We start from the raw sequence: 12,290 nt of genomic DNA on the forward strand, positions 1-12,290 counted from the left end.
TAACCTTGTTTTCATCTGGGAGACTGTCTCACTCCTTTCCTATCCTGAGCTATTGACAGTGAGTAGGCTAAGGAGCAGGTGGGGATGGGGAGGAAGCATATGTTCCTCTACTTCTGCAAAGTTTTTTCCACATCTTTTCTCTAATTCCCTACCATTGATCTGTTTAGTGAATTTCCACTCCTCCCATATGAAACAGAAGATGGGGGTCTATGGACAAGAGGAAATTGAAATGGTGATAAAGTTTATGTGGAAGTTTATATATCTGCAAGGCAAGGCTGTAGGAAAGACAGTATATTTTATTAGAATAATTCATATAGTTGGGAAAAAACAGATGAGCTTTTGGGCATACAAGCCCTTCTTCAGTTCTGTGGAATGTGTGCACACATTTTGTTGAATAATTTCAGTTTCTATCTACTGAAGTAGTGCTCACCATCCATGGTTAACTTAAACTTGCCTTTAGCAAAGAACATGAATTATTTGAGAAACCCTAAATAAAACTGAGAAGACTTGTATGGAAATGATTTTTCTTTTTAAACTCTCTGGAAGGTAGGTACTGCAGCATGCTGAGTACTCTTTATGCACAGGATACACGCAGGCTGTGTATACTCTGCAGTTTTCCTCTTAAGCCATAAGTATGCCTTAGTTTTCACACCATGGAGCAACTCTTGTATGTAGAGTTTACTTCAAACAGCAGATTTCTCCACTGGGTTTATTAGTAGGATGCCAGTTCTCACTGGAGGTTAGCAGCATTGTCAGTGATCCACGTTAGGACTGTATTAAGGGGCTACAGCATTTCACATTGGCCATGAGACATTTATCAGGTGATAACTACTAGCAGCTATAGACCTGGGCCAAATTCAAATGAATAACCTAGATGTGAAAGGCCATGTATTGTGTTCAGTAGCTGTTCTGTTGCCTGAAACCGTGGACTTAGTGATCCAGGACTAAATTAAATAGAAACAGTCCAATGTATGTCCAGTTTTATTCAGTCATCCAAATATATGATATTACAGTACTGTGGAGAGATATACTGTGGTTGAGATAATTGTGACTTAATTTTCAGCCTTCTTGCTAAAGGACATTCCTCTGGAAATTATTACAAAGATGTAGAAAAGCATTATTTGAAAGACAATAACTTTTATTTAACTCCAGATTGAAAGACAAAGGAATTTATGATGTTTGTAACTGTTTGATGTTATTTCTATAAACTGTGTTTGTTTCCATAAACAGGCACAAAATACATTCACATAGCAGTCAAAGAATTATTGCAAATCTGGCTTGCTGCTTCTTTTTAGACAAAACATAACGGTATAATAGTGTGATGAAGATCTGGGTGGCTTTCTGGTCAGTTTTAGTTTTTCTTCTTAAATATCTGATGGCACACCTGGTCTTCACATGTCAGTTCCTACAGTATTAAAACAATTAGTAAGTATATAAGGGTACAAGTTGTATTTTGCATACACAGCAGATCCCACCAGAAAGTACTGCAGCTGAGCCACTGCATTAAAAAGATATCCTTATGAAAAAGAGAACAGAAAGAATAGTGTATTATATGTAACCAATCAGCAGGCATGCACCACATGTCGCAGTAATGATATTTTGACACTTGAATTGAGTTCTAAGAAGAATAAACATGAAAAATGCATAAAAATTGGTCTTTAATGCAAGACTTTTTCATGCTTTGTTATTAAAACAGTGTACTGTAATAGTTTGTAATTCACATGTTACTTCATAATTCATTAGAAGCAATGAAAGAAGGAAATTAAAAAAAAAAAGGAGGATGCTTTACAAAGATGAGGACAATTGCTTCACAGGTGCGCCCAGCCATTTTTCAGGGGCCAGAACAATGCACCATTTTTGCCCAGTGTTGCAGCTGACCTCTTAAAGGTTGGCACACCTGGACATAGCAATGCAGTCAGTTTGGTTAGTCTTCTGATTAGGCAGCATTCCTGTGCCAAATAAGACTTTGAAGTGAGCTGAAGCTGGCTTTTTTTGGCCAGCAATTGGCTAAAAACCCACACTAGAGTTTCTGAAGACTGTTGTAAGAATCTACTTGGTCTCTCTGTTTCCATCATTCTTAGCCTGAATCCTGGTGCCAGCATGTAGAACCTTTGTTAGGTCAGGTTTTGAATATGTGTTAAAATAGAGTTGAAAAAGTGTACTGGATGGTTGGCTTTTCGTTAAGTGGCAGATAGTGTTTTTTAATTCATTGCTTTGACCTTTCAAGCATACAGACTTGAGGCAATGTGGTTGGCCATACCAACTATCCGTAGGGTAAACTTGTGAAGGAGTAGATATCTAGATGCAAATAATGAGATAGAACAATGAGCTTTCCTCCATAATCTTTCTGCACCCACCTATTGCATCATCCAACATTATCATGCCCATTTCTTGATTGCTCTCCCAAGAAACTCTGGAATCATTATTATTATGTATCTATTATTTTGAAATGTTTCTGGATTTCTCTGACTGCTTATTTCCTGCACAGGCTCTTCTGGCCTCTCTTGGACTCACCTCATTTATCTTTGGGCTCCAGCTTACTAACTCAGATGTATGAATGTTTTGACATTTTTATCGAACTAGCACAAAATAAGTGCAGTGTAGGTTGTTTGCAGGATCCTCTTTAGAATCCAGAGGTTTCTGATCTGTATTATAGCATAGTATGCTAAAATTTCATAGTGCTTCTTTCAAAACAAAAAATAGTGTTTTTCTTGCAATCTGTCCCATACGTTTGGTTTTTTTTTCTACCAGTGGTTATATAAGAACGAGATGATGCTAGATGTGCAATGTAACAAGAAGGGTTAATAGCTGGAGGGCAGTGGACTGGAGCAAAAAAAACCACTGCAGGGTTATGACTTAATTGGGAGCAGGTGGAAAGAAATTGAGCATGCCTGAGTTGTAGCAGAGGGGGGATTTCCTTAGAGTTCAGAGATCAGATATGCCTAAATAAAGATCATTCTAACTAGAAGAAGTAACAAACCCTTTGAAATGGAAAACCGTACTTTGTTGCAGTCTCAGTTATGTGCTATGTATCTGTATAGCAGCCCTTACCAGATGCAGTAGGTCTCCTTCAATCCAGTGCTTCCAGCCCCTGTTTTTCTTTTCACCCTTCTGAACACACACCAGTTTGTCACCATCCCAGGTCACTAGTGTCTGCATGAATCAGATAATTAACCCAGATATGTTAACAAGAAGTTTACGAATACATGAAAATAAGCTCAATCAAACAATGAGAAGACACGATTACAGTTGCTTCCTACCATTCCCCATCTTCCTCCTAAAAAAACCCAAATCAACCATTCAACCAAAACTTGAATGCATTCAAGATGACAAGTGTTTTGATGTGAAGCTTTTAGAGTGCTTTGTTGTCATTTCCATGTATTTCTTCACATACACGAATATAAAGTGTTCATACTAACTAGTGAATTGCTGAATGAATTAACAGATACTTGTGCAATGTATGCAAATTGTATTTTTCTTTTCTTGCTGTTTAATTTCATTAATAAAAAGATTATAAGGTTTCATGAGTGAAGACCTGGGGGCTTATACCAACTTGCGCTGTGCTAACACCTTTTCTAGCTCTGCATAAAATAACAAGAGGAAGTGTATGTCAATACCGTCTCATACGATAAATTTATTTATGTATTTTCATGCACTTTCACAAAAGACCTTTAAAGAGATATGATCTATCTGGCCCTGCTTGAGCAGAGGGGTTGGACTAGGTGATCTCAAGAGGTCCCTTCCATCCTCAACCATTTAATTTGTGTGATTTGTTGTGATTCAGAGTCTATCACTAATAAATAGGGTATTGGGTATGCTGATTCTTGTCCAGGAGCAGGATGACCATATCTGTAAGGAAAAGTTCTCTTTATAGGCTAAATTCTCTACTCAGATATGCTAGAGTACATTCAAAGCAACTTTGTTTGAATTGTTCTAGATTTGAACCATTGTACTTTAGGGAGACATTTAACCATGTATCATAGGCAAATCCTCATCAGAGACCAGTTACAGTCAGTGGAAGTTCAGTTATTAAAAAGCTCCAAGAGTATTGGGAGCTTAATTCATTTTCTGGATGATTTATTTCTCTTATGAGGGAGCTTTCTATTAATAATGGGACAAAACTCATTCCATTTCAGTTAACTTCTTTCTTATTTACGGAATTTTTAAGCTACATGCTCTTTAAATTATCCATGCCCTCTTTACATTTAAATGTTGTCTAGCAGTTTTATTACCTTCATCTAACTTCAATGTGTTTGAGGCATTGTTTTGTTAATAAAATGACCAGAAAATTCTTTTAGAGCAGTCCAGAGAATAATGGCATGACATGCTTCCTTCTTCCTTCTCCTCTTGTCAGAAACAAATAATATAATTTGTTTAGAAAAGAATATTAGGCAAAAATTATTAAACCAGGCAGGATTATAATTGTACAAGCTGTGTTTCCTTCCTTCCTTCCTTCCAAATAATTGACAATGAAGAGGAGAGTCTGCAAGTGAAATGATTTTGCACAGAAAGGCAATGGGTTTGATAGTGATGAAGAGCACTAGAGGAGCATTAGTCTATGGATTTAAGGAGTGATGCAACTAATGAGTCCTTAGATCCTTAGTAATGCCTTCAACTGATCTAAAGAGATGTGAGAGCAATGTTTTAAAGCATAAACCCTGTCACAACAATATGCCCCACCCAGTGCTCACTGGAGAAAGTGATAGGAAGAAAATTTAGAGATAGGGATATTCAGGATACTGGAAAAAAATGGGTCTTATTATTTGATGGCTTGCAGTGCTGTGAATGAGAAATAATTTGGAAGAAGTCATAGGAATTACACTGCACAAAGTTTGAGAATGAAAAGCCATCCATAGTGAATAAACAATGTCTTCTGTTAAATTTGTGGCACTCCAGTGAAGGATGATGTGAGTTCAAATGTAAACATGTCCTTTATGCTGCCAATCTTCTGTGGCAATTGCCAAAACAAAGCAGGTCTTGTTGACAGTGAGCTTTGATCTCAGCTTCTCCGAGTTTGGCAACAAGTTCTGAAACCTTGTTTATTGAGAAGATACTGATGGAAAAGACAGCATACGTTTGGAGAAGAGCAAGAGAGCTGAGAGCTGAGTGGAAGAATAAAACTGTGGTAATTGGTAGAAGAGTTGATATGGGTAGATTCAGTGGATGATAACAAAGATGGGCAGGTGATGCAAGATTAGCAAGACTCTGAAGGGGACAGTCAATGGAAATTTAAGATCTACTGGCCTTTCTTCCTTTGAAAATCTTGCTTAAGTATTTTAGGGTGAGAAGAGAGTAAAACAGAAGCAGTATTGATACAGAAACATGAAGCTGAATTCAGTAAGTGAATTTAATTAGTGCTTGTATGTATTCTTTTCCTCATTGACTTCCCTGATACAGTCTTGTTTGAATGCCTCACAGAAACAGGCTTATTAGTTGACTCTGTCTGTCGTAGGAGGTGGGGCATGGGCTAACACACAATATGGTCCTTGATCCAAATGTTACTTGTCCACATATCTCACTGAAAGGTGTCTGCATATATACCTACAGTTTCCTAGGGGAATTTTGAGCTCAGGTTACTCCCATAATCCTAAAGATATTAAAGCATGCACTGCTGGGCTTCCTTGCCTGTCTACCACTGCCAGTAGGCCTGCCACTTGTATCAGCGGTAGCTTTGGCTCACATGTTTTTCTTGTCCCTTCCCAAAGCTCCCTTAAGGTTAATAGCTGAGTGCAGGTTTATTTTTAACAACATTCAACTGTTAAACTGTCCAACTGAGGTTGAGCAGGCTCAGATTAAAAGTACAGTGTGAACCTAGCCATTCAGAATTGAAAATTTATATTGACACAGAGAAAGTCCTAAATTCAAAGGCATGAATTTACAGTTTCATTAAGGAAGGTACATAGGTAAAAATACAGTTTTGCTACTTTCCAAATACATAAAGGTGTATCGTAGAAAAGCTGGAAAAATTCCCTACTAGAAAAACATGTAATTAATGATTGTCCTCACGTAGCTGAGTAACCATCCTGATTTGCATTTATAATAAATGCTTGTAGCAGGAAAGCAAACTGTCTCAAGATGCAAATTATTTCTGCTTTATAAAAGTCCTCTGATGTCTGTAAAATATTGTTGGTTTTTTTTTTTCATGTATTCAGCTGATTTTTGGAACTGCTCACTCCTGGTGCTGACTGTAGTGTAAACAGATATCAGGTACCAAATTTTTACCTTTACCACTCGGTTATCCAGTCCTTTGGTTTCTTCTTCAAACTCCACTCCCACAGTGTAATTCAGTTCATAGTTTCTGAAAGTACTGAGTGTTTTTGTTTTAAAATTATCTCCATCTTGAATAATCTCCTTTGTTTGTTTCAAGTGTTTTGCAATCTTACGAGTTGCAAAATCAATACCTGCCAAAAAACAGAAAAGAGAGTATCACAATGAAAATTCCAGTATTTGTTACCAAAAATAAAAAAACACAGCACTTATGTTTACATATAATAACCCCCCCCATTTTATGTGGAACATAGTTCCACAAATGATGCTTTCACCTGCAACATTTTGCAGAGATAATTTCAAATAAAAATAATCTTGCGTTTGCAAGTAGACTTTCAATTTGAGGATCTTCCACTGATTATAAATGTATTTGTTAACAGGATATCTGTGGGAATGTTGTGAGCATAGCTACAACATACAACCAGTAGTGAATAGATGCTGGCACGTTAAATCACCCGAATCTCCACTTTTTTTGGAGAATGTGAAACAACAGGGGCTATTAAGACTGACATTGCCTTTTTGGCCTCACTCACACATGAAGCTGTGGGATGCCAGGAGTGCTATTATCATCTTATGCCTGGGAGCCATTCCCTTTTCTAAGCATGCAGTGTAAATCATACAGCTCTTAGGCATATGAGGGTACTGGTATGTGTCCTGCGGGATTACAAATGTTGGCCACCCCCAAAAGAAGGATCTCAGAATAATATTCCTTTTCAGAAAATAAGCATGTTAGAATGAGTATGTAATCAAGGGGATTTTGGCATGTTACTTTTATGATGAACTCATAGTCTGTGGGAGTATACAAGAGGTTAATTAATTAATTTAAAAATAATGAAAATTATACTAATGAATAAAAAAGAAACAGTCAAATAAAAGCCTGACTTATCCATTATTGTTAGACAGCAGACACAGAAATAAATTGTAGTTTAGATGTTAAAGGGAGACAAATTCAAAGTCAAAAGTCAAAAAAGTATCAAACTACAGCATTTGACAGTTCCTGTTTAATATTCTGTCAACATTTTATGCAGTACTGATCTCCTTAACATCCTTATTTTCTTCATGATGAAGAATAACATTATAATGTAAACAACTGCTTGCAACTGAATGCCTTGAAAGTTACCGAAACGAGAATATATATTACCATGATGAGAGTTTGCCCCAGACAATCCACCTAATGCCAGCTGCATTACCATCTGCAATAAATATTTCTGACCAGCTGGCAGTGAATCTTATTATGGTGCTATATGCAAATGCAATAATCTCCCATGCTTCTGCAAGAGATTGAAAAATGGTTTTGGTGGTTTCAATGTGCTTTCGTGTGTGAGTTAATCATTGTCAGCTCAGCAATGCCACATACTAATGGAGCCCTTTTTCTTTTGGTAGATTCATTATACTACTTGTGAAGTACTAATCGAGTTGAGTAAGAAGATTGGCTTGAAAAAAATTGTGTCTTTTTAACATGGGGAATAATGTTCTTGTTCAGTATTCATATTCAAGACTTCTTGGGTATATTTTATCTGCTGTGGTGGATTAAAGGTATCTCTGGGTCTGATTTATAGCCAGGTAACATAAAATTTAGTTCTCTCTGAGGAAAAAAAATGTCTAGACTTCTAAAGAAATGCTATTTCTAACTAATATATTAGTTCTTGTAGCTCCTGGAGAAAAATCAGGGGAGGTTTTATTAAAGCATGGTTTTCATAACTGCATTTTGAACAATACAAGCAATAAAAATGATATATTGCTCTATTGTAGTAGATTAAAATACTTTGTAACATGTTTATGATAAAATCAAAGTTTCTGGCTTAAAGAGCAAAACTATTCTTTAATTAAAGTATAGAAATGGGTATGCATTAATTAAAAGGATGGATGAATTTAAAAAAACCCAAAACTTCAGTGTGCTTTGAATCTGAGCACTTTAATACTTAAAATATCAACCACATGTAAAGTTGTGAGAAACAGAGCAGAAGAATATCTTTTCGCCCTTTCCATGTCATTTCTTTCCATTCTGAGAATCACCTATAGCCATATGCATCTTTGCATTGGTTTTGGTGTTGGTTTTTTTTGCTAATTCATTGGCAGTTTTTAATTAGTATAACTTATATATATGCCTGTATACACAAAAATCATAATGTATTTATGAAGGCCCCAGATCCAGAGAACTGGTGCAAATAGCTCCTTCATCCCAACCAGTTGCTGGCATTCTTATTGGGAAAGTAGTTTGAAAATTTTATCAGAAAGTTCAGTGAGTACCTCTCCAGTAAAGTCTACACAGGGTAGGCAATGAATCGAAGTATTTCCTAGGAAAAATACATCTTTATTGCATTCCTTATTCTAACTTTGTTTCAGACTATTGAGTGGGTCAAGTTCTTTTATTGTCATGAACTGTTACTATCTTTTTTTAAGCAGGCTTCCCAGTATTGGATGCCTGTAGTCCAGACCCCATTGTAGGCTGAATCCATCCATTTTTCTCTCAGTTTCCACTGGGATATATAAGATCAGAAAGGGATCAAAAATCTCCTTGATTTAATAATAACAAAATCATGATTTATCCACTGACTGAAATGGTTCTAAGGATGCCACTGAGAAGCAATGAGGAACTGCTGTAGACCAGCTCATGCTAGCATTTATAGTACAAAAAGAATTACAAAATTGGAAAATGGATTACTTATTATAAAAGGATCAGAATATAAGGATGATAATAACTAAAGTTTAGTTTAAAACTGATATAATTAGTATTTGTATTATGACAGACACTAAATTCTTATTAGTTATTGAATTTGAGTGAAAATCACAGTTTAAATTCTACAGTGGGTAAATAAAAATTCAAAGAAGTGCATGTTATTAGCAGCTGATATCCTTTTCCCTGACATTTTTCCTGAATTTTAAGACAAACACAAGTGAAATGTTATAGCTCAACTGAAATAAACAATACAAGAATCTCATTTGATGACACCCTGGAAGGGAAGAAAGGAACAATAATGAGATGGCCACTACAACCAAATGAAAAGATATCACCATAATTACAAATCCTTTTGGAAAGGAAATATGCACACCACAAGTGTTTAATTTGCATCCTAAAAAATAAGGAAGGAATAAACCTAAAAAGTAAAGAGATCTTTATCAAGATAATTATCAAGAGTTATCAAATAAGATGAAATTTATCACTGCAAAGCAAGGCAGAACTATAGCAGGATGACCATCATGACTGGTGGTTAGAGTAACACCCCATAGAAGTAGGTCAGGTCTTGGAGCAAAGAGCTGAGACAGGACTGAAGCAGAGCCAAAGCAGAGAGAATTGGGCTAGAGGCAAGAATTGTAGGTAAGACCAGAAGCTGAGGCAGGCAGTGAGAGAAGCTTGAGGCAGACGAAGACTCTTCTTCCGAACAAACACATTTTCTTAGCTTGTGGAAGATGGCTATACAGTGTACTCATTGATTTTGAACCACTGAATTATTCTTATAATCCACATCCTTACAAACAACTATTTTGGAATCTGAGCAAACAAGGTCTTTAGATCTCCTTTAACTTGACTCAACATCTTTTGAACAAAGCACAAGAAGCCACAAGTCTGATCTTGACTTCTGATGAAAAGTGCAAGGTACTTTGACCTGAAAAAGCTCCTGTTTATTAGCATCACTCTTACAGTGGTGTCAGCTACTGTAGAAAGGCAGAGAAATAAGAGCAAATGCTGAACAGAAGATAGAAATCAATGACTGCTAGATAGAAAACAATGAGACATCTGGGAATGAGAAGTGCATAGGCCCAGCTGGGGCACTGAGGGTTATCAATTGTAGGCATAAAAATAAAATACAGGTTTGATTTTTGCCACATGCTAATTTATGATTCAGAGCCAGACAGACTCTTCCAATCTAGGTTAAATTAGCCAACTCTAATGACTACTTTTCTTGTGTAAGTTTTGTAGACATCATGTGTGGTAAGGAAACAACGGTCCTTTATGCCCTTCGTCTGTGACGTAGTAGAGCTGAGAGAAAATTCCCGATTCTAAAGATTACACTTCTCATGCATGTATAAATCTAACTCCCATATTTTTTGTGGTTTTTGGAATGCAGCTATATTACTGCAGTGGTGGAAAGTTGATAACTGTTCTTTCAATGCCAATCCAGAGTGTACTGAAGAAAGTCTTGAGAAATGTTGACGTCTTCTATTATTTCTTCATTTCAGCAAATTAAAGATCTACATCTCTGCTAACCTAAGCAGAGGAAGGATTTCCTGCACACTACTTGCATAATCGTAATTACCTGGAGCAAAAAGTTTATGCCTTTATGAGAACAAAAATGCTTGAAAGGCAATTTATATTGAAAAAAATAGGTGCAGCAAAAGAAGACATTTCTCTCATAAAATTATCTCCAGTCATTACAAAAATAGAGTCTGTCAGTGTGGAGAAAAATAAATCTACAAACAGCCTAAACTTGATCTTGATATGAACTGACAAGGATATTGCTTGCATTCAGTTAACAGGGTTTTGGTATTCTAGCATCTACAAAGAGTATGCTTAATATCCTATATGATAGATACACAAACTGTAGCTATCAGGCCTGTAATGATAAAGAGGCTAACAAAGTAGTAAATGAAAGTTGCCTAAAGAGCAGAACATCTCTTTTTGCATGTACACATATATTTTTGTCATCAATGATGGTCGTAGCCAAGTGAAATTAAGCTTAGTTAACCATGTAAATATATGTTTAAGAACTCCTGTGACCTAAGTCTCCTTGCTGTGTAAGGATGACTCCCACAAAAATTGTCAGAAATATCTGCCCATTTATCTTTAAATGCTTTTAAAGGCTTTTATCACCTTTACCATGCAACTGGTGCATATAATTTCTACTAGTTCAAAGCACTAATTAAGTACTAAATACTGTTGTTACTTTAGTGATATAGAATATCCTATTCCTCTTTAACAGCCAGCCAGGTTGTGGCTTGACTGTTACAGTAAGTATACACCAGGAATAAAAAAGCACTTCTGTATCTGAAAGCCCGTTTTTCTTTTCCCATCTGTACCTGTTTTTTCATTTATCTAAATAAAGACTAATATCTTTGGCTACAAGTCTTCTCTTGCTTATATATTTAGATCATTGTAATTATAAGTACATTAAAATTACTTGATTTTTTAATGTGATTGGCAGAAGCCTTTATGCCACAATGCACATTACAGAAATAGTCTCATTAATTTTTAGAAGGATTTTACTTATAATTAAAATATTTTCTCTTTGTTTCTATATAGTTAATATTTTTTCATTTACCTAAAGCAACCATGTAGCCTTCAAAGTTTTCATTGGTTTCCATTTCCCACGTCCCATTGTAATCAGCAGGCATGGTGGCAAGAGCTTAAAACCAGCTTCAGACCAAAAGGTGAGGCTGGAAACAGGATCTGCTAAGAGAATGTTTTATAAACCTTTTCATATTTTTTTTATAAGGTTTATGGTTTTCTAGATAATACAGTTTAAGGGTCAGAGTGATAACCCTAGAAAACTTCACCTTCATTAACAAAGTTCAGTTGAACAGCTAGCAGACAAGGAACACTTTCTGAAATATGTAGTAATACAGGATATGATTTTACAGTGACCTTTGTAAAGAGCTACTAGCTATTATGGGATACCTTTGAAATACATTGAACACAGTGGCAAATTGTACAACCCAGTTAAAGTTTCCAAGGTGAATTATCTTTTTCAGTTCCTTTCTGTGTCACATTTCCCTATGAAGAACCAGTCTTACAGAGCTGACACACCCAGAACTCCCATTTAAAATTGACGGAAGTCTTGAATGTGCAACAAATGCAAGGCAGGGCAGAAAAGGGAATATTTCTGTTGAAAATATTTTTGTTTCTCTTTGATTTTCAAAATATCTATATACCAATAGCTGCCCTTATATCAACTGCACTTCCATTTTTTTTGTTTTAATTTAACAGCAAGTTTAGCAAATTCAAAGTAAATCGAAATCAGCCATAATTAGTATCAATTCTACCCTAAAAATGATTTTTTAAATTACTCGGAAGCATAGCAGTT

General features: G+C 35.9%; 1 protein-coding gene across 1 annotated transcript; it reads right to left on the reverse strand.

Moving 5' to 3' along the window:
- Positions 1 to 1,351: 1,351 nt before the first annotated feature.
- On the reverse strand, positions 1,352 to 11,601 carry RBP2 (retinol binding protein 2). Its single transcript, XM_072867727.1, has 4 exons — positions 11,529 to 11,601; positions 6,223 to 6,401; positions 3,052 to 3,153; positions 1,352 to 1,405 (listed from the first exon to the last, which is right to left on the reverse strand). The coding sequence occupies exons 1-4, from the start codon at positions 11,599 to 11,601 to the stop codon at positions 1,352 to 1,354; spliced, it is 408 nt and encodes a 135-aa protein (XP_072723828.1).
- Positions 11,602 to 12,290: the final 689 nt, after the last annotated feature.

Source organism: Ciconia boyciana, chromosome 7 (assembly GCF_034638445.1).
Source record: "Ciconia boyciana chromosome 7, ASM3463844v1, whole genome shotgun sequence".
NCBI classification, from domain to species: domain Eukaryota; kingdom Metazoa; phylum Chordata; class Aves; order Ciconiiformes; family Ciconiidae; genus Ciconia; species Ciconia boyciana.